This window comes from Telopea speciosissima, chromosome 10, assembly GCF_018873765.1.
Source record: "Telopea speciosissima isolate NSW1024214 ecotype Mountain lineage chromosome 10, Tspe_v1, whole genome shotgun sequence".
In the NCBI taxonomy this organism is placed as follows: Eukaryota; Viridiplantae; Streptophyta; class Magnoliopsida; order Proteales; family Proteaceae; genus Telopea; species Telopea speciosissima.
In genome coordinates, this window is record NC_057925.1 from 5,468,382 (window position 1) to 5,492,197 (window position 23,816).

The 23,816-nt window shown below is 39.5% G+C and overlaps 1 protein-coding gene and 2 long non-coding RNA genes across 3 annotated transcripts; 1 reads left to right on the top strand and 2 right to left on the bottom strand.

The window, feature by feature from the left end:
* Positions 1-150: 150 nt before the first annotated feature.
* On the bottom strand, positions 151-23,297 carry LOC122644103. Its single transcript, XR_006330234.1, has 3 exons — positions 23,286-23,297; positions 20,101-20,111; positions 151-869 (listed from the first exon to the last, which is right to left on the bottom strand). It is a non-coding gene; the product is annotated as an uncharacterized LOC122644103 (long non-coding RNA).
* Positions 2,609-8,517, top strand: LOC122644104. The gene is made up of 3 exons (XR_006330235.1): positions 2,609-2,786; positions 7,558-7,562; positions 8,505-8,517. It is a non-coding gene; the product is annotated as an uncharacterized LOC122644104 (long non-coding RNA).
* On the bottom strand, positions 20,898-22,342 carry LOC122644102 (KIN17-like protein). Its single transcript, XM_043837706.1, has one exon. The coding sequence runs from the start codon at positions 22,290-22,292 to the stop codon at positions 21,084-21,086; it is 1,209 nt and encodes a 402-aa protein (XP_043693641.1). The 5' UTR covers positions 22,293-22,342; the 3' UTR covers positions 20,898-21,083.
* Positions 23,298-23,816: the final 519 nt, after the last annotated feature.

A 23,816-nucleotide genomic window follows, 5' to 3' on the forward strand; every position in this document is an offset into this window, starting at 1 on the left:
AAAGAAAGGGGGCTGTGCCAATGGGTTTTCATAGAAATGGAGCAATAACTACAAAAAAAAACAAATACAATCAAAATAAGCAATGGCTTAAATAAGAAACCCTTGTGAAGCCAACTCTACATATGAACTATTCAACCCAACCCCCAAAAAAAGAAAAATCTAGATATGAATTGACAATAAGGTTACATAGTTTTATAAAGGAAAATGGCTGAAAAGATTTCCAACTCCATACTCAAGTAACAGTTCACAAGATTTCTGTGAGCCTCCAAGGACCCCATAACCTTTGTAGACACCAAAGAGATCACATGAAAGGGGTAGCCTTCTGCCAACATAAGAACCAAATAGGGTATCCATCACTTAAAACTTTCCAAAGATTCCCTTTCTTTCACATTCTAGATCCCTTGATACTGCTAGGCCAAAAGAAAACCTTGATGCTTCTGTCCTTTCTAAAAATACCTCCTATTACAACTGGCTTCACTATTGCTGATAGATAATGTGGCTGCCTGAATCCAAATTGTTTAGATTCCAACAGCATATAAAAATTGAGTAAGCTTTATCCGGCCTCAAATGGCTTAGAATGACAAAGAAGATAGCTTTGACAGCAGAATGGACTAAACTGCAAAGGTGAAGTTACAAAAGCAAATTCTCTTCTTCACTCTGAAATAATTTGTCAATCTTTAAAGGAAGCTTTGCAGAATGAAAGAGAAGATCAAAATAGGAATCATAATGAGGCATTGCATCAGATTTAAGTGGGGAAAAAAAAACCGAACTATGGTGAAGAGGTTGCATAAAAACGAGAGAGGCTATGCAAAAACAATTTTTGAAACTGAAAATAAAGGAGTAAATCTTTTGGAATGACTCGTAAAAACCTAATCACTTCTATGAAGAAGGTAAGTAGCCAACAAAACTGGTCCTGTAAGGTCTCTGGCTATCTCCAATAACCAGTGACCAAGTTGGTAATGGGACCGTAATCATAGAATGTATCCACAACATAACAGAAATCAACTTCATACATAAAATAAAACTTTCCGTGAACGGCATATCAATCCGCCAGCTAAGAATACATACAGGTGAGGATGCTATTCTTGTGAAAACCCTGCAATTAATATGACGTGCCAAAACATCAATATGCCACACCATAAATGACTAGCTAGAGAAGCTACTTTTCATATAAAAAACAGAAAACAATACTGACACAGGCCAAAAGCAGTTTATAAAACTCGAAAAAAGAGGAAGTGAAAATATGGAAAAAGCAAAAGAAGCAAACAAGTACCCGAGATATAAGAAACTGTCAGCAAAATTTCAGTCTGCAACACACAATCAACATTGAATAACCAGCTCTCGAAATTAAGAAAAAGAGTTTGTTCAGCATGTATATTGTACAGGACAAATTTTCCAAAAAAAATGTGTTCCGCAATCAGCGTTTCATAAGGATTTAGGCAAGGGAGCAAAACCAGAACACACTCTCTCTCTCTCTCTCTCTCTCACTCTGTGTGTGTGTGTGTGTGTGTGCAGGAGAGGGAAGGGGGGTCATAATTTGGTTATTGCTTTGGTTACTGTTTCTTACTGCTAAATTTCTCACAGTAAACAGTAGAAAAATTGATTCATTGATTGTCAGAAACCAAAATCCAAACAGGAGGAATAAGTCTAACAGAAACTTTACTACCTCATTCTTACCCCCCCCCCCCTCCCCCCAAATATTATTGGGAAGATAGTAAGATACATTGTTTTGATCAGTGCAACCAAACAAGTACAAAGGCTTTAATGAAGTTTATATGTTTACATAGATTGTTCGTCTGTCACAAAGCTGACAGCTATATGGCAGTCACCATAATTATAACAGGATGTGAAAAAGAATCTGTCATCTTGGATCCATCTAAAGGACTATGATGCAGAAACCTAAAAGAGTCCTATGCAGCATTCATAATAAGCCTTATTTCTAAAGTTCATGATATAAAAGAAGTCTGCAGAGAGGTCAATCACCCTTCATGCACTTGCAAACTGGAGCCACAAGCAAGATTCCTTTCCTGTTGGAGTACTCTGACTTGGAATGTTACAAACCCTAGGATTCCTATAGGAAAAGATTAAAGACTAAGTTGTTATAGCTTCTTTTAGATACGAAAGAAACTGAATTAGGAGATACAGCTCTGATGCATTCAAATCCTATTCATGCAAGGCAGACTATAATGACCGATGTAAGGATAATTACTGCAGGTTGAGAGTATGGAAGAACATTGTGTAAGAAGTTCCAAAAGAAATAGGACAGCAGAAAAAGTATAGACTTTCAGACTGCTTGAGTGCCCCTTCCTCTTCCCCCACCTCCCTTGAAGAAGCATTAGACCTGCTTACAGGCTATCAAATACATTGCACAGTACACAAGTACTCCCATTCTGAGTAAATATATTATTGAGATGTAGTTTAATGAGGTATGTTGATTAACCAATTCTGTCAGTTGCTTGTGTGTCATTACCATCTCAGAACCCTCTGAATTCATGCAAGTTTTTAAAGGTTCCAAAAGCAACCATCTTCAGGGAAGACAACAAATTTTTGAAAACGCATCAATGGATTATGAAAGACATAAGAAGAATGGCACTTACCCTTTGCTCACCAAGTTCAGTGCCAGGTTCACCAAAACAGATGGTGAAAGTCCTAATTTGTCAAGGACAGATGTAAGAGGAACATGGGGATTCTGTACATTAAGCTCAAAATCTAGAGTTGTCAGTATCATTTTGCTCAGCCTCAATCATCCGTACTCTATATTGCTCAAACCAGTCAACAGGAAGCATGTAACAGATTCAAAAGAGCATGACAAAAATAGGTGCCAATCAGATTCAACTTCCTGCTTACAAAACACACATAATAAATCACTTACAGACCATTTAGCAATTCGGCCCTTTTTAGGAAGAACATGACTAAATAATCTACAACCAAAAACTCTAAATTTTGGGTGAATGCCCAATTTCCGGAAAAAAAAAACCACCAACATCGAACATCACAAGAAGCAGCTATTATAGTATTATCCCTTAAGACTGTACACCATTACCAAGTCATGATGCAATAAGTTTTGTAGATAGAATTCCAGATTTCGTATATGGGCAAAAAATCAAATCATCAATAGGATCATGCATCAAAGGTATTCTAACAATAGCTGAAGCAAGAGAAGCGGGAAACAAACTATAAATAAGATTCACATTCCACTGAGAACCACATCAGATCCGAGACTACTGTGTATGCACTATGGCAAACACAAATCTTAGGAATAGTAAAAAACGCCACACCATGAATCCAGGGATCAGTCCAAATTTTAGTATTCCTTCCATTACTAATACAAAACACAAATCAATCTTTTCAGGATGTATGCCTTTTGGTTCAAAACTTTTTCCAACATCAAACTCGTCCATTTGGGACTAATCATATACCCTAATTTCTCTTATCCCTAAAAAGGATAAGGTGAATCAAGCAGAGGATTTTCGGCCCATTGGTTTGTGTATTATTTCTTATAAAACTATTGCTAATCAATTATCAAATCTGTCTTAGTTTTTTTTTTTTTGGATAGTTTTATATCGCCTTGCCAAGCAGCTTTTGTGAAAGGACATCAAATTTTTGATAATGTTATAATTGCTCAGATCTTTCATTTTCTTAAAAACATAAAAGGTTAACAAGGCTGGATGGCTTTTAAACTTGATATGTCGAAAGCATATGATCGACTAGAATTGGTTTTTTGAGATCAATTTTGGAATTTCTTAGATTCAGTTCTCTTTGGTGTGATACGATTGGCTATTTGATTGCTTCTTGTACATATTCTATATAACTGGAGGGTAATTGCTTTGAAGTCATTGAACCATCTTGTGGCATTTGTCAAGGATGTCCACTGAGTACACACTTATTCATTATTGCTACGGAAGCATTATTGAGGTTGATGTATGTGTACAAAGAGATGAATCTCTTTAAAGACATCAAAATTGCTAGGTCTGCCCCCGAAATCTCTCATTTGTTGTTTGGAGAAAATACATTTATTTTTTGTAAAGCTAATAAGCATGATGTCTCTACTGTTAGGGCTATTTTAGATTTGTTTAAAGATTTATCAGTGCATCAGGTTAATTTTGAGAAAAGTGGCTTCATGTTTGATAAGTCTACCCAAATGTCCATTCATCTATCTAAGCTTTGGCTGTTAAAATTCTCTATCTAATTCATTTTATTTGGGGCTCCACTCTATTCCAAGTGCTAAATATACTATGTTGTCAAGAATTCTATCTCGAGTTAAAATGAAATTACCTTGATGGAAAATGCCCCTTTTATATCAAGTAGGGCAAGCTGTGTTAATTAGATTTGTCCTTAGTTTTGTGCCTACTATATGATGTCATGTTTCCTTTTCCCCTCTCATTTTTGTCATCAGCTTGATGTAGTTAATACCGCTTTTTGGCCTGAGAGAAAATTATCCTTCATCTCTTGGGCAACAGTGTGTAGATCAAATTAAAGTGAGCATTGGGTTTCAGAAGTGGAAGCACTACACCAAGTTATCGCTATATTGATATGCGGCTAAGCCCAGCAAAGGTGGCTGTGGAGCCAGTAACAGATTATATCAACAGATCAATGGCAACCAATTAGAGTAAACTTGTGTTCTTCACCAAAGAGCAGGAAGTCCAAATGAATGTCCTAATTGGATGATCTTTAAAATTTCTATGCCCAAATTGTACTGTCTATGAAGTTTCTTCTTTTCTTTGATAATTAGATTTCATTAAGATGAAAGAAAAGTACAACTGCAGTACACAGAATCATTTAGTCTCATACACCAGCTCCAATAAAGTCTGTCTAAACTTATTCAAGCCACTTACCAAACCCTGCTTCAGTTAACCAGCAAGAGATCAATATACCCAAGACAAAATATTCCCTAAAGGGCCATCGACTCCTCCATCACATCAAAAAATCTTCAATGCTATTTTTCATATATCCTCACATAGAGTAAACAGTTTCAGGAAGAAATAACCAAGGGTTGGGAAAGAAAATCTTTCAGATAAGGTAATCTTAATGTGAAAAACAAACCAACAACAAAGGTCCATCCATTATTACCCCCATCACCCACAACCCAGAAAAAAAAAATAGTAGAAAGAAAGTCCTAGCAATACTATGACATCTAGCAAATTCAAAAGATAAAAATAACAGCCTAAAGAAGCTAAAACTTCTAAAGCCAAACCGCAAAATCTAATGATAAGTGACAAATTCATTGGTATGGAGAAGTAGGGAAAAAATTTTGGAATTCCCTAGATCCAAATAGCTATACAAAGAGTTCCCTGTTTCTATTATTTTTTGTTTATTTTATTTATTCTCTTTTTCCTAATGAATGAAAACCAAAGAACAGAGTTCCACTATAATAGTGGTTGAGCTTCAAACTCAGATTTTACTCTCTTTTTTTTTTAAAAAAAAATACCTAGAGTTTTCTAGCTATTTAACTCTTCTATGCTCCGAACTATCATAACTGTTACTTTCTAGATAACCCTAATCAAAGCAATAGATTGCTGCCTTTCCCAATCTTTTATATTCCTTCTAAAAAATGTAGTCATTCGGTTGAACATGTCATGACCTGTGCAAAGAACGAAACTGCGAACAGTTACATGCAAATTAAACAGAAGATGTGCAGCAAATTGACAACATCGTTCAATCTGAATAGACAACTCTTTATATTTGAAGGAGGAAATTCACTCTCGTAGAAAAGTTGAGCTATGGTATCGTGTCTTTCAATGGCTAGAAGGCTCTTCAATCCAAAAACCACACTTCATCCAATATAATTCATCCGATTTCGCACAGTAATTCTCTAACTGATAAACATTAGGAATCAAAATCCATACTAATCTCTCAATCAATTGAAATTGATTTGTTGGAAACTAACAAATGCATGTTGAAAATTTAAAAGAAAATGAGAGAGAGAGAGATAAGTCAAAAGAGACCCAAAAATACTATCAAATAATTCAAACAGAAAAAAGGCACATAAATTACTTCTACTTTGAAATCAATATAAATGTGCTTAGTTAAAGTTGGGGGAGGATTTAAAAAAAAAAAACTGCACCATAGTAAATCCATCAAGGATCATTTTTACAATCTTCTTTTTTATTGCCAATAAATTGTAAGAAATCCGTTAGTCATGGATACAATTTTTTCCTCATCAAAGAACTCTCTAGATTAATGTTTTTGGCACTTTTCCAAACCTAAAAGGAAATGGACACATTAGGTTCTTCAAAGTTTCACCAACAGGGAGTCAGGAGAGAGAGAGAAACTCTGATGCCCCAAGAATGTAAGACATCTCTAACAGTTCAATCATCATGATCCCTAAGGGGAGAGAATAATTTTCAAATCTGTACCTTGAACGACCAACAAAAAGGTGTGTTTGAGATCTCTTTAATATATGCTAGCATACAGAGGATGATTAGGTGCAATTAAAGACGGATAGGTCATGGTCTTCCAGAGATGACCTGCAGAACACACCAAAAGCTGAGGCTGAGCAGACCCCATTTAATAAGGTTTCAGCAAGGGGGGGGGGGGGGGGAATATCAGTCAGTTGATATTAAGATACACCAAAGACACGTGATTTACTCAAATACTGTGGATGTATTAATATGCAAGGAGACCTCTTAGAAAATCCATTCAAACTGAATAAATGCACAAAACATTTTAAAAGATTGTTGATAAGTAATAAGGTATAAATGTGTATTTTTTATATTTTATTTCTGGGATGGAGGGGAGAAATGTAAGTTGTAATTATGTTAACTATATAATAAATGGGAGAGTGTTTCCTGTCAGGGAGCATAGCCTTCACCGGCAGGAACACCCAATGAGAACCCCGGACAGGAATTATTTCAGGGGGGCAAAGAGGTTATTTCAGGAGAGGGGAGTGCTAGTGGAGACTACGCACCCAGACAGTAATCATTTCCTCATAATAAATTTATGAATTCATGCAGCATCTGAAGCAAGTAGCATGAACGATTACCCAAAGCCCCAACATGGACATAATCAGTCAGCATAGTCCAAGAATAACTTTTGGCAAAAAAGTTTCCTGCCAATTAACATGTTTCTAATGGAACTGAAAGAAGTAATTAGCACAAATTGCTTGACAAAACATAGCAGCTAGTTTCTTTATAGATAAATTGCTTCCGAAACTATTACAAGATAACACTTTTAAACAAGATACTTCTTACACTTGTTTCCTGAAGCAGCTGAACAGTCGATCTGAATGACGGATCAGAAAACTGTGATAAGAAAATCATATAAGATGATAAAGCAACCACAATGCAAAATGCCAAAAAAATTCGCCTTACCCCTACTTTTGCAGAGAGGCTGTTTCCAGACTCGAACCCATGACCACTTGGTCACAATGGCGCAACCTTACCGTTACACCAATGTACGAACATTGAACTTTACATACAAATAGGGTTTGTCCAACCCAAATTTAACCTGCAGCTCTAAAATTTCCAGCAATGCTGTTACAGATTCCTAAATACAGTAGTCCAATCCTGTCTGAATAAAAGCCTATAGAAATACTTTCTTGAAATTACACAAAAGAAGAATGGGTTATGTACGTTCATCAGGCAAAAAATATGAAAATAAAAAATAAAAGGAAAACCCGGATATAACAAAGAAACATGTAGTGATCCAAATTGACTGCAATTGCTTGAGTCTTAACCAAAGGGGGGGGGGAATTTGATAACAGTTTAAATGATGCCAAATCATGCAAAATGCCGCCCCCACCCCCAAAAAAAAAGTGAAAAGATCTCTCAATTGAAAAGTTAAAGAAAGAACTTGACCAGTTGTGAAGTAAATTAAAATTCATCCTCGAACCCCGAATTAAGAGAAAGAGAATAAATTAAACCAGCTACATACAAGAGCACTATACTTAAGCCACAACAGCTGTATTAATCCTCCTCATACATACATGGTGCCCATGGCAAGAATGCATCCCACTTAGGCCTTCCCTCTTATCATTAGGAAAGGCTTTAAACCATTGGATCTTTCTTTCATCCAATGCATAAATAAGGGCTACACTAGTAACACCACACATAAACAATATAGTACATAATGCCCTTTGGAAAGGAATGTTGGACTTCACCTAGTTTATAAGTTCTGTAACTTCAATACACGATAAACAAAAATCAACCCACACCTTCCAATCAAACACTTTCTTCCCCAACACTGCTTTAATGCCCCTTGGAAAGGTAAGTTGGACTTCACCCAGTTACTACTGCAACTTCAATACACGATACACCACAACCAACCCCCCCCCCCACCCCACCCCACCCCACCCCACCTTTCAATCAAACCCCTTCTTCCCAAACACTGCTTCATGATATCATGAGTAAGAGGCAGTTTCAAACTACAAGAGTTGGCTTTTAAATTAGGATGCATGGTGTGTGCTGGATGTTGTACTCTGTAGAAGCTGAAATGAGAATTTATAGCTTGCTTCTGGGTTATGGATGTGAAACACAGCTGATGATGTAGATCGATTGAGGTTGAAGAGAAGAAAGAACCAGTCACAGCCAGTCCTGAAGCCCCATTGAGACAGCCCATCGTTGGGCCCCATATGGACCAGCAATGAAGTCCATCGAGCCAGTTTTAAAAGCCCCTTGTGGCTTATGTCTTAGCCCCAATTAATGGGTCAAGTTTTGGCCCAGTTCCTATTTTAGTAGATAGATACAGATAGATTTTATTTACATCCAGTTTCTATTTTGAGATGTATAACTAGAAATAAGGACTATATTAGGTTAGTTTCTATTTTATTGGGTTGCTATTTTGTAGTTGATTCCCTCTCCATGCAAGGGGTTTTTTTTTATTAAAGCTATTTATAAAAAGAGGGTTGTACTACTGCTCCCCATGATTGGAGTATGAAGAAAAGCTTCACTTATGCCCTTGTTTAATGTGAGAGAGAATCATGGTGAGAGGCCTTGGTCATAGCCCCCCTTCTTCCTTAGTTCCTTCCCCTTACTCTTCTATCTTTCCTCTTAGTTTCTTTAGGTTCAAACAGTGAGGTATCGAGCCATCAATCCACTCTGTTGTAGTGTTGTTGCTACTGATTTCTTGCTTGAAGTGTGCTCCATAGGCCCATCGATAACAATCGCGATTGAAGACTTCTCCAACCATGTGGTACTGCTTGTTTGGTCTTCTACTGCAGAAAACTTCCAAGTCTCTATATCTCTAGTTCTGGCCGGCAGTTTCATCCCTTTGAGGGTGCAATACGTTCAGCCCTATCTAGTGGCCAGTTTGTGCTGGGGAGCTGTAAGTTACTATTTTACATACTAGTATCTATTTTCTACCTTGGCCAAATTTTTCCCCCAACGTCCAAAGAATTCTATTGTGGCCACCATTAAAGCCAACTCGGCGACAAAATATTATGATGGGCTCCCTTTCGACGAGGTGGTTGAAGAGCAACCAGCTAACAATGATGATGACAAGGATTAAGTTCATAGAACTCTTGTGTTGTGCTTGGTCCCAATGACTGAGATGATTGTATACAACACAGATGAAGAACCTAAAGAACTTGTGATGCAGGTCCAAGCACCCGGAAGAAGAAGAAGAAGCAGCCCCAGACATAGGGCTGCTTGGAGCCATAGTTTTACTTTTCAGTTTTCTATACTTGGTTTGTTTGTAAACTTAATTGAACCGGTCCAACCATTGTTCAATTTAAGTGACCCTTTCCTATTGGCTAGAATTTATTTTATTTCTATTGGTTCTTAGAGAACCTTTTAAGTTATTTAATTTAAAGTTGTCCCCCCTCCACGATTTCTAAGAGGGCAGGACTTGTTTTTGTTTTAGGAATCAGATCTAGGGTTCCCATTCCTGATCTGAATATGTGTAAGGCCATTGGCCCTTTGACTATAAATAAGAATAATCGTGGAAGGCTCTCCCACAGTTCAAATAATAAAAATTCTATTTGTTTTTGCTGCCATTACTCCCTAGTGAGTGTGCCTTGTGGATCTCAAGGTGAAGGGATTGGGGAATTACCAATCGACTCCTTGCATCTGTTAAGATCGGGAGGCTCTTCTCTGCTTCAAGTTGCTGCTATTGGAACTCTGCAAATCCAGTAAGTTAATTTAAATTCCTGCAATTATCCTTCTTCTCCTAATCCTCCAACCTGAGCCTACATTCCCACATTCGATCCCCATAACCCTAACTTCATCTAAACCCTGTCCAGCCCCATTCCCTCCATCAATCACAACCAAATTTCACCCACAGCAGCCTTACCATCTCCTTAACACTCGACAGCAACCTCTCTCCCCTATCCCTCCATTAAACCCTAGAATCCCCCAACCTACATTAAGCCCAAAACCCCTAGAATTTCCCAGATCTAACACTTGTACCCATCCATTCAGCCTGAAACTCTGGCCGAGTGTTCTTCCCCTTCATTGGAAGACTCGATCAGAAACCCATCCCTAAATTCCCATCCTAAAACCCTAATTTCATCCCTTTTCCTATTTCCTAAAACCCGAAACCCTAACCCTAATTTTCTGATTTCTGAATTTTCATTCAAACCTGTTAAAAGAGAGATGTAGAGAATGCTTGAATGATTAATTCGATCATTCAGGCCCTGTTTATATAGAGAACAGAATTACAACTGAAAATAGAAACTTAACTCAGTCCTAGTCCTACTAGGAATTCCTAATACAACTAGGAATCCCAAACTAGGACTCGGCTGGGGAAAAACAATAAAAGGAAATAAAAAATAAAGAAAAAGAAACATAAATAAAGTGGGACTAACCACCCTAACTCGACTAGGACTATTCCTAGTAAGCTAGGACAGGTAGGACCAATCCTAGTGGAACTAGGACTGCTTACCCCAATCGGGTAAGCAGTAAGCAGCCTATTTCAACACTCCCCCTCAAGTTGGAGCAAAGATATCGATCATGCCCAACTTGACTAAATTGGGATGAAACAATTTTCCAGACAATCCCTTGGTGAAGATATCAGCAAGTTGATCCGCAGATGTCACAAAAGGAATACAAATCAGCCCATCTTCTAACTTCTCTTTGATGAAATGCCTATCCACCTCAACATGCTTGGTACGATCATGCTGTACAGGATTGTGTGCTATGCTGATTGCAGCCTTGTTGTCACAGTACAACATCATAGGAAGACGAATAGGAACACCAAGATCTTGTAACAACCCTTTAAGCCAGAGTAACTCACAAATACCCTGTGCCATAGCTCGAAACTCAGCTTCGGCACTAGAACGGGCAACAACATTTTGCTTCTTGCTACGCCACGTGACAAGATTTCCACCTACAAAGGAGCAATACCCAGAAATAGACTTGCGATCTGCAGAACCAGCCCAATGAAAATCAGTGTATGCTTCTATCCGTAGATGACCATGCGTAGACAAAAGAATTCCTTTTCAGTGCGACTTCAAATAGTGTAAGATACGAAGAACAACCTCCATATGAGAAGAATAGGGATCATGCATAAACTGGCTTACAGTACTCACGGCGACAGCAATGTCAGGACGAGTGTGTGAGAGATAAATCAACTTCCCTACAAGTCTTTGGTACCGGCCTTTATCAACAGGCTCCCCTTCTTTCTCCTTGAGTCGAACAGTAGAGGGGTCCATAGGAGTATCTGAAGGATGGCAGCCTAGCAACCCGGTTTCAGCTAATAAGTCTAGGACATACTTCCTCTGGGAGAGAAAAATGCCTTTAGAAGATCTGGCCACTTCAATCCCAAGAAAGTATCGTAATTTCCCTAGATCTTTAATCTCAAATTCTTGTCCAAGGAAGGTCTTGATCGTTTGATCTCATCACCATCATTACCGTAACTACTATATCATCGCGTAGACTATAAGAACAATGAGTTTTTCACGAGTCCTCTTTATAAAGAGTGTGTGATCAGCATTACTCGCTTATAGCCCACGAAATCATAGCTTTGTGGAACCGGCCAAACCATGCTCGAGGTGACTGCTTCAGCCCATAAAGTGCACGCTTCAGTTTACACACTTTTCCTTGGTTTCTGTCACAAGAGAACCCTGGTGGGACGTCCATATACACCTCCTCATCCAATGCTCCATTTAGGAAGGCATTTTTTACATCTAGCTGCTGCAAATCCCATCCAAGGTTGACTGCACAAGATAATAACACACGAACAATATTCAACTTTGCAACAGGTGCAAAAGTTTCCTGGTAATCAATGCCGTATGTCTGAGTAAACCCCTTGGCCACGAGCCGTGCCTAATACCTATCCACAGTGCCATCAACCTTCTGTTTCTCCACAAACACCCATTTGCATCCAACGGTTTTCTTCCCAGGTGGAAGAACCACAAGCTCCCATGTGTTATTTTTCTTCAAGGCCTCCATTTCTTCCATCATAGCTGCCTTCCACTTTCCGTCTGATAGAGCTTCCTGCCAATGGTTAGGAATACGAACAGAAGAAAGAGAGGAAACAAAAGCATGAAAGGATGGGGAAAGTGAGTTATAAGAAACAACATGAGATATGGGATGCTGCGTGCAAGTCCTGACACCTTTGCGAAGAGCAATAGGTAATTCAGGAGAAGGAATATTACCAGGTGGAGAGGCAGGTTCTAGATCCGGGTTCGGCAATTGGATGGGTACTGGAGCAACAGTTGATTGAACCTGCTTATGTTTCCTTCCATAGGTCTTCACAGTACGGTCATCAATCCTCCTCTGAAATTCACTAATAGTCCTTTGGATAGGAGTCTGGACCGGGGTAGGTTGCTCCTCTTGAATAGAGATAGTCTCCCCCTGTATAGGAACCTCTCCCCCTGAGTCAGGGGAAGTACTAGGGACAGGCCGAACTGGTTCAGACTCGTGGTAAACAGACTGAATTGGAGGTGGAGAGTCAATAGTTAGCACATCTTCACTAACACTCTCCCCCTGAAGAGGTGGGGACACATAATATGAAACATGTTCATGAAAAACAACATCCATGCTAACAAAAGTCCGGCGGGAAGGAGGGTAATAACACCTGTACCCCTTCTGGGTAGCAGAGTAACCCAAGAAAATGCAGCGGAGACTACGTGGGTCAAGTTTACCAAGGGACCTTGTATCCCTGGCATAACAAACGCAGCCAAACACCTTAGGTGGGACTATGAAGGAAGAAGAGCCAAGTAATAGCTCAATAGGGGCCTTGGAAAGAAGAACCCGACTGGGCAGCCTATTAATTAAATAGGCTGCAGTAAGAATTGCATCTCCCCAATAAAGGGAAGGGACATTGCGAGCAAACATAAGAGCTCTAGCCACCTCCAAGAGGTGGCGATTTTTCCTCTCAGCCACACCATTTTGGGCTGGAGTGTCAACACAGCTGGTCTGATGGAGGATTCCATGGGCAGCAAGGTATTTTTGGAACTGACCTTCCGTATACTCTTTCCCATTGTCACTCAAAATTTTAAGAGTGGCAGTAAATTGGGTCTTAATTAATTGATGAAAGTGCTGAAAGCAAGAAAAAACTTCATTTTTTGTGTGCATAAGGTATACCCAAGTGAACCTAGAATAACAGTCAATGAAAGTGACATACCACCGATGGCCAGTCAGGGAAGCTTTCCTACTAGGCCCCCATACATCAGTATGAACAGTATGAAATAAGGAAGAGGATCTCTTATTAGAAATAGGATAAGTTGAACGTGTCTGTTTAGCCAAGACACAAGGTTCACAAAAAAAATCTTCCTTATTACAATCCTTAACTAATGCTGGAAATAAATTTGATAAAGTTCCTAAGGGGGGATGGCCTAGTCTAGAGTACCATTTATGTATTTCAGAAGAGAAAGATGCCGAAGGTAAAGACTGAGTAGGTGTAGGATCTCCATCAAGCAGGTACAATCCGCCATGCACTTTACCCGATCCAATCGTCTTCCCCGAGTCCAGCTCCTGAAAAACACAGTGAATTGGAAAAAAAGTCACTTTACAATTTAGGGATTTAGTGATACTGCTAATGGAAAGAAGGTTAGTTGTAAATTTAGGAATATGCAACACAGATGGCAGGGTAAGGGAAGGAGAATAACCAATGGATCCTTTCCCTGAGATGGAGGAGAGGGACCCATCAGCAATTTTGACTTTATCCTTACCAGAAGCAGGAGAATATGTATCAAAAAGGCTAGAAGAACCTGTCATGTGATTAGTAGCACCGGAGTCTATGATCCATGGAGTGGATACTACCGATGCACAATGACCAGCAAAAGAAATACCTGTACGGGCAAAGAAGGAACCTGAATTGGCAGCAGACGTAGTAGAGGCAGCGGATGTGTTCAACATACGACGGAGAGCCTGGAGTTCTTCCTGAGAGAAACCGATGTCAGCAGTAGGAGTTGGGGCTACACTTTCAGTGTGATTGGCTTTGCTTTTAGACTTAGCACGTCCTCGTCTGGCCTCAAAATCAGCAGGCTTGCCATGTAATTTCCAACACTGAGCCTTCGTGTGATATGGTTTGTGACAATGCTCACATTTCACAGGCTCTTTAGTAGTGGTAGCACCAACACTGTCAAAAGAAGTAACGGGAGTGGAGGCAGCAGTCAGTAATGCTGATCGCTCAACTTTGGGAGTAATCATCATGGCAGCCCTTCTTGTCTCTTCACTGTGAACATAAGAAAAAGTTTCCTCTAAAGTGGGGAAAGGAATCCGACCAAGGACTTGTACCCAGATAGGATCATAATCATCATTGAGGCCAGCCAGGAAATCATAGACCTGAAACTTATCAACATAGGAATGATAGGCAGTAATGTCAATAGTAGTAGTAGGTGAAAACCTAGCATAGTGATCCAATTGCTGCCATAAACACTTGAGAGCAGCATAGTATTTAGTGACAGATAGCTCCTGCTGAGTGGTATGTTGGAGTGTCTTCCTAATGTCATACACCTGAGCATCATTACCTGAACGGCCATAAGTTCCCTTGACAGCAGTCCAGATCTGAGTAGCAGTGTCAAGGAGTAGATATTGACTGGAGAGGTCAGTGGTCATAGAATTCATAATAAAGGACATCACCATAGCATCATTGGCAGCCCATTTAGTACGGGCAGCACCTTCTTCAGTAGGCTGTGTGGTGGTGCCAGTAAGATGGCCAGTGAGTCCCCTACCAGCCACAGTCAAGGAGATAGATCTGGCCCAGATGAGGTAATTTGATCCTTCAAGTTTAATAGCTGCAGCATAAGGGAGAAATTCTGTCCCCGGCTGAGAATCAACTCCAGAGTTGGCCGTGGTTACATCTGAGACCCCCATATTGCAGACAAAACAGTAAAAAAACTGAAAGATGAGTCCCTTCTGTAGCAACAAGAACCAGCCCTAAATAAAAATCGATAGTTAGGGTTTTTGAGGAAACCCTAGAAGAGAAGTCGATTGAGATTCAGGGGTCTTCAAGTCGTAAAAAAAAATTGCAGAATCTGTCTTCAAAGTTGATGCAGATCTCAATGGTAGGAAGAGAAACAGAGACAGCAGCTGTCCAGAAAAACCTGCAGTGTTGGATCCCAAGAAAACCAGCCTGTAATTGTAAGAGAATCTGATCTTCAATAAGGGAGAACTCCAAAAAAAAATTTGCAGAAGTGTGGGCAGCAGCTATCGATCAAAGAACTTCTTAAATCATCAATTGTTGAGGTGAAAAATTAGGGCAGCATCTACAAATCACCTCATTAGATCTGCCCTAAGTGGAGAAAAAACCAGAAAAAGTGAAGAGAGTTGAGTGGGGGGGGAAGATGGAGATCGAGTAATAATGGAAGGAGGGTGGTGGGCTAGGAACCAGGCTAGATCTGAGAGACTAGCTCTGATACCATGTTAAAAGAGAGATGTAGAGAATGCTTGAATGATTAATTCGATCATTCAGGCCCTGTTTATATAGAGAACAGAATTACAACTGAAAATAGAAACTTAACTCAGTCCTAGTCCTACTAGGAATTCCTAATACAACTAGGAATCCCAAACTAGGACTCGGCTGGGGAAAAACAATAAAAGGAAATAAAAAATAAAGAAAAAGAAACATAAATAAAGTGGGACTAACCACCCTAACTCGACTAGGACTAATCCTAGTAAGCTAGGACAGGTAGGACCAATCCTAGTGGAACTAGGACTGCTGACCCCAATCGGGTAAGCAGTAAGCAGCCTATTTCAACAAAACCTTCACTGTAAGCTTCCCCTAGACCTGCCTATTAAAACCATATAAGATTTATCTCCATTATCATAAACCTAGGCCCAGAATTGTCCTAATACATCTGCCCACCAAATCAGTAGCTTATCGGATCCTGATTTTACCTGGTTCCTAGTAGATCCTATCATCCATCTAGGTCTACATTAACTTGGCACTACAGTGGAGTTTGACATGGTAGAAGACAAAAAATGCAACAGAAGAGGACTCTATGGACACTACATTCAAGTATACACATGATTTCGAAGATGAGCTCATAGAGTTTGTTATTTCCACCTGAGTAGTTCAAAGAAAGGAATCCTCACCTTCAAGGCTACATTCCCAACTTTAAGGAGCTGCTAAAGTTTTGTTTTGGTCTTGAAGCAAGATTGTCATCACACAAAGTTGATCCCTTGAATGAATAAACTCGAGATCGAGGTTTTTATTTTTAAAGCCATGGAGAGCTGATGTAGATTAATGGAGGTTGAAGAGAAGAAAGAACCAACAACACCCAGTCCTAAAGCCCCATTGAGACAGCACATCTTTGGTCCTCATATGGATCAGCAATGAAGTCCATCGAGCCAGTTTTAAAAGCCCCTTGTTGACTATGTTTTAGGCCCAACTAATGAACCAGGTGTTGTCCCACCAAGGGACCCCTCATATGACTTACATGGGAGACTTTTTAGTAGTTTATTTTTTCTGTGTCTATTTGAGTAGGTTGCTACAAGGTAGATTTTGTTTGTATCCAGTTTCTATTTGAGATGTAACTAGAAATAGAGACTATATTAGGTTAGATTTTATTTTATTGGATTGCTATTTGGTAGTGATTCCCTCTCCACAAGTATTTTGATTGAAGCTATTAATAAAAGAGAGGCTGTACTACAGCCTCCCAGGATTTTAGTTTGAAGAAAAGCTTCACTTATATTATGCCCTTGTTTGTTGTCAAAGATAGCCATGGTGAGAGTGATTTCGATCACAAGTCCACATGTACCCATGGGAACAAGCCCCAAAACCAGCCCAGCAAGGTTGTGGGATTCGACTGCTGTGACAGGCAGCCTGGTCTGATGATGTGGCAAGTTTTTGTTGGTTCGATGGAGCATCACCAAAGGCAGCCCAGCCCAGAGAGAAGCATGACGAAGATAAGAGACCAAGACAGAAATTACTTTCTTTCTTTTTTTTTAAAAGTTACTGTGATTTGGGAGCACATATGGACAGTTTTGTTCCTTTTTTTGTTTAGCTATGTTAGTTTACCTTGTTACTATTTTCCAGTTTGGTTGTAATAGGAGATTAGATAGTTTCTAAATTCAGTTTTAGCAAGTTAGTACTAGTTTCTAATTTCAGATTTAGAAAGTAGGCTTAGCTTGTATTTAGAAGTCTCTATTTTCTTAAGTTTCTATTTCAGTCCTTTGTTTCCTTTTAGTTAGATTTAGTTTCTATTTTCGTTTGGTTTCTATTTTTGAGACTTTCTATTTTGTGAAGCTTAGGCCAAGCCATAAATAGGCCCCATAAGTTGTACTTGAATTCAGACTTGATTAATGGAATTTCTATTGCTTGCTTGCAAGTGTTTGGTCCAAGAAGACTTGTGTTCAACAGCTGAGATAGCTGCGGGTGAGAGACCCTAGGCTGAGATAGCCTACCCCCCTCCTATCCCTATCCCCCCTTCATCTATCTATATCCCCTTCTTCTTCTTCTTATCCTTTTTTTTAATGTTTCTTCATATGTAAACACAAAAAAAAAAAAGCAATAAAAGTTTCAGTTATTCAATTTGTTCATCTTTATTGTGTTGATCCTGGCTGCAATCGATCTCCCACTGGTTTCCCTGGTTCGAGGTCGATTTTTGCATTAGAGAGACCTACGGATAGTGAGAGAGTGACCAAGGCCATAGATGAAAGGCCTTGGTAATATCCCCCTTCATCCTTCCCCTTTCTCTTCTATCTTTCCTCTTCTTAGTTTCTATTTTGTTAACTCTGCAACAAGGTTCCAACAGTGAGGTATTGAGCCATCAATCCACTATGTTGTTGGTTGCCGATTTATTGTTTAAAGAGTAAAGAGTGCTCCATTGATTCATCAATAGCAGTTGTGATTAAGATTTCTCCAACCCTGCGGCACTGCTTGTTTGGTCTTCTACTGCAGAAAACTTCAAGTCCCTATACCTCCAGTTTTGACTAGCAGATTCATCTCAAACTTTGAGGGTGCAATACCTTCATTGATATGCTCCTTCCGTAATACTTTTAGCCCTATCTAATGGTTGGTTTGTGCTGTGGGCTGTAAATTACTATTTTACACTGTAGTTTCTATTTTCTATCTTGGGCTGTTGTACCACATCCAGCCATCAACCTTGGCTGATTTTCTGAAGTGATATAGAGTATGCCAGCCCCTTCCCTCGATATGAACTATGGCTCCAACTAAGGTTTCCATCAGCCGGTGCTGCTGATTTATTGTTTTAGCAACTAATTTCTATTTTGGAGTTTGAACTAGTAACCTACGTTCTGATGTCATATTGTAAACGAGACCTGCTATTGGTATCATTTTGGTGATATTCTACCCTATGGTTTGAGAGTTATACTGAGTTACCAAATTTGACAGCAACCTACCCTTTACTTTAAACCTGCTGTAATGGTCAATCCAACCATTAGACCGTGATCATCTATGGGGTAGCTAACTGATGCAGGTTCATCATAGACATTGGCTTATTTCTTTAGAAATAGGCCAAGGGTTGGGTTATATACATGTTGGGCCTTTGTTCCCAAGGGTTTTCGATGTATAGGCCCCTTTAATGAGCCTAAACTAGGGGTATATAGGTTGCATACGGGATTAGACCAATACTTAGTTTATTTTTATGTTTTTCAATTGAACCGGTTCAAATTGGTTGTATCCAATTGGTTCAATTTAAGTGATCATGTGACTTGATTAAGTGTCATGTGACAACTTAAGTGGTCATGTGATGTAAGTTGGGCTGGATTAGGACTCTACAAGTCCAGCCTTATTTTGAGTCTATTTCCTTTAGTATTCTAATTTCCTAGTCAGTTTAAGTTACCTAATAGGTTAGGGATAGGGTTAGGCCTTTCTTTTTTAGTGTCTAAATCTATTTTTGAGTCTTCTATATAAGTTTGTAAGGGAGGCCAGCATTGAATACGAATTTTGATTAATAAAAATTAGCTTTATGTTTGCTGTCATTGCTGCTGCTCTTTGTGAGTGTATATCCTTGTGGATCTCAAGGTGGATAGGGTGGGTGGACTCCTGCGAATCCTTGTATAGTGAAGATTGGGAGGTTTCTTCAAGTTATCAAGCTGCTGCCATTGTCTCTGCAATCCAGTAAGTTTGAATCTGCAATTTGATTTCAAACCTTCTTCTCCAATCTGTCCAGCCATTCCCCTTTCATTAGACCTAATCCACACACCCCCTCCATCCATCAAACCCTAATCTCCATTAAACCTGCAACTCCTACCTTAACTAGGACTCCCTCATAACTATAGATCTGACCATCAATTTCGAACCACACAACCCCCACACTTCTCCCTACACTCGATCCTAAACCCAGCTCATAATTCCCACTCTATCCCCTCCATTCCTCCACTCCATTAAACCCACAACCTGCAACTCAATTCTGTCCAAATTGCAGAATTTGAAAACCTTCCCAAATCCTATTATTTATATGCCATAAAAGCACCCTAGACCTGCACATTAAAACCCCATAAACCCCATTGCCATTGTCCAACCCTAACCCTAGTTTTGACCTAAATTAGTAAACCCTAACCCAATCGGCCAGCCCTTGTGTGTGACCCCATTACCCTGGCTCCTAGTGGGACTACTCCTACCTAGGACTACATTACTAACACTGTTGCTGTGTCATATTATTGATCTTATTTTAGGTCTAACCTAAACACTGTTTCTGGGAATGTTAAGCCCTCTATATTCCTGTATAACAGTACTTGACAGTCCTACCTGTGGGTTGGAATCTAAACCTCCTTAAGGGATGCATTGATTCCACCAGCACCTTGTAGCCACACATATTACTTCTAATTATGTATACAGGAAAGTGATATTTTTTGTGATTTGAAGCACATATGATTGTGGCAACTGGTAGCAAGATCAACAAAATAAGCAAAAGGTTATTGTAACACCAATGAAACTGGTGCAGGTCCTTCAAATGGTTAATTCTAAATGAAATAACTACTGTTCAACTCATAGTGGTTTCGTAAAGCATGATATTCCCAGAAGAAGGGACTTTAAGAACCATCCAAAAAAAAAAAAAAACTAACTACTTCCTCATCAATTATATAGGTTTAGACTGTAGTAAAATGGAGCGACTCAAATTCACCTATTTTGCCGCCATGTAAGGGTATGATGTTTGGAGATTCAGATTAATGCGGTAAGACTGCAGTTTGTTGGTCTTATCATCAGATTTGTTGCACATGCAGAACCCATATATGATATACCAGGCAGCCCACCAGACACAAAATATGTATGATGTATGAGATGGTTAACAATTGGATCATTTGTTTTCAACAGGAGATTGTCTACAACCCACCATATAAACTGTCAAATCAATCACTTCATATGTAATCAGATGCAGGCTATGTCGTTCATAGAAAACAGCAACTATCACCTGGGGCTGGGAGCAACATTCGACTTTACATCATTGGTAGAAAAAGAGAAGAAAAGAATGTACAATACACAGAAAAGGCAGCACATATATATAACCCAGACAACTCCATTACAACCCATGCATCCATGAACCATTTTCCGAAGTATAATATACAGAGACTATGCATAGTTAGAAGAAAATGCAGAGCCAACCAATGAAAAAGTTTCAATCGGATAATCCAAATTTTCATTCTTGGAATCAAAATGAGATTTCACTGATCAATCTTGATGAGCATTAAGGGTACAAATTACAAAATAAGAGACAATATTTCAAACATAAAAAAGACAGTGGGTTAACAGGGGAACTCAAAAGAAGGGTCCCTCATGATCTACGTTTGAGAGCCTCACTGGACAATCTTGCAAATGTCCTCGTAATCAATCGCTTGAAGAACCCTTCCGTCATATAGCCCCTTTTCAATTTGCACCTTCGCTGAAAAGCTATCGGTATCAACAGAATTCAGTCTTGCATTCGAACCACGGTAAGCCCCATTAACAATTCTCACTAAACCCCCAATTTGTGGAATCACAGTTTCAAGTTCTGCCTGATCAATTCTCAGAATGTGTTTACTGTCCAGCATTTCAATTTCTCCTACATACTTGTCAATCACCTTGCGGACCACACCCTTCTGCTTATAGTAACCTTTCTCGGCCAATGCTTTGCTCATTACTTTAACAATTATTCCCTCACATAACCAATAGTCTTTGCGATTACTCCGCTCCTTTGCCTTCTCTTGCTCTTTCATCAACTCATCCAGAGCTGACCCACCACCACTCTTTGTTCCATTGCCCCCATATTTAATCATCTTCTCACCCCTATCTGCTTCGGACTCTTCAAAGATCACTTCAGAGCTGTCAACATTCTCTCTTGCGACAAGTTTTGAAGACGAACTGATAGAAAACGCAACTTTAGCTCCCATTTCTGATTTAAGTTCTGACATTGGTGGCAAATGCAATTGCTCAGAATCAGAGGGCCCTACTTCGTTTTCTGACGTTGACGAGAACATTGTCTGTTCAACCCGTTCAATTTGTTTCCTAATAGCTCGCTCCTGCCTCTCCTCCTCTACGACATCAGACTTCAATCTCTTGTTCTTGAGACGTTCTTTGAATAGGGTCTCCGAGTCTCTGTCAATGTAGGTCATGAACCACCCCTTTGGCGTCTCTTCAACCTTGCACTGACCGGTACGACCAAGGTGCTTAACGAACTCGGTGAGGGTGGCCCATTGTGTGGAGTTCATATGGATGTGGTGGCGATCGGCAATATACTCGTTGTAGACTACAGTAGCTGCAACACGGCTGAAACGGTGACTCCGCTTCATGTGCTCAATAAAAGAGCTCTCGAACTCCTCGGAGTAACCATCAATGAGACGGTTAGGATTCTGGCCGAAGACTTCCATCTGCCGCTGGTGAGACTCGCTCATACAATGGCATTTGAAACCGTTCTCATCTCTGCATTGTTTCTGGCACATCTGGCAATACCATCGGAGCTTCTGAAGTCCTTTTGCTTTTATTCGGTTGGCAATGGCCTTGGGCGTGAGAAACTCGTTCTTTCCCATTGATTTCACGGCAAAGAAGACGAAGAATTCCAAAAATCTTCGACGGTGACAAAACCCTATACAAACTGTTCCAGTTGATCTACTGGATTCGATTCCAAAAAAAATACAATCAAGGAGAAACAGATAATCAAAAACATAACCATATGTCAAAAGAATTGAAGGAAACCTTACAGAATCATTATGCAACAGGCATATACATCATCCAATAAACAGAGAAATATCATGTAAGCTTTGGTTTTATCAAAAGGAAACCTCGCAATTGCATAGAAACGTAGGAAATTTTCAGTTTAGAACGAGAATTCCAAACACCAGAACAGCAAAAAAGACGATTTCATTCTGAAAAGGGGAAAAAACAGCAGAACATAAAAAATACAAAATAGAAACATAAATAAATTTCAGCGAGCAAGAAAGAGAGTCACTGACCTGAGCTTTATCGCGTCGCCACGTGCAAGTGGAGAGAACTCTGTAATCTGCAACTACCCAAATGCCCTGAATAAGGTCCACTGCTGGGCGGAACCGTGAACGAGGGTTTCTGACTGTCTGAGATCTGAGACGATAAAAGGTTCTACCCCAAAAAAATAAAAAAATGGGTTTTTAACAATGCCCCCTGAAAATGCCCATTTGTTCAAATGTCTCCTTATAATTTTTTTAATTGCAAATTATCCCCTACTTTCAAAACAGTATAGCATTTTGATTCAATTCGTCAATCGGGTACGTTGGTAGTTAGTGTCAAGGAATCTAATGATCAAAATGCCCTTATAATAAAAATCAACTAAAATTAAAAAAATAAAGTGATCAAATTGCCCTCATCTTCCCCAAATCATTTAGATTTGAAACTGAAAATCACAAACCCTCGAATCATCTAACAAACCATCCTTTAATCACAAAATCTTGAAGAGTTACCTTCCTATAGATCTCTTTGAGTTTGTAATGATCTATTCATAAAATAATTTCTACAAAATAGATAGAGTTCTCTAAACACAGGAAAATCACGAGCCGATAAGGAAATCGTAGAATTATGGCCCAAAAACAACACACGGTCAGGTAAACTTTCAACTTCAACCCAAGTCCTGCTACCCTGATCAAGCCTGCAAACACTACATGAAGCTGAAGCAAAATCATTACAGTTTCCCCACTTCTCTCGGAACCAAACAAGAACTTGCAATAGATCCCCTGAGGATTCCACCAAATACCTTTTCCTGAATAGCCAATATCCAATTGGCTGGGGAGCTCTATTTAAAAACAACCGAAATGGAGGGGCAACCTGTGTTGCCTCATTAAGAGGAAGGTCATTGACATCCTAATTAAGCCACAATACCTCCTTTACGACGAAGCACATATAACAGCCCATTAAAATACAGAATATCTTCAAAACTGTTTCGCAAATCTGGTCGATCTATTTGGGGAACCCCATGTTATGGGCTTTTTATATGCGGAAGATACAGTGGAACAGTGGGAAGACAAATAGAATTACCTATTTTGTATTCCCCCCAGTATAGGATTTCATCTACTCGGATTTCATGA

Coding starts and splice junctions, on each gene's coding strand:
- LOC122644102 (XM_043837706.1), bottom strand. CDS start 22,292: ATGGGAAAGAACGAGTTTCTCACGCCCAAGGCCATTGCCAACCGAATA.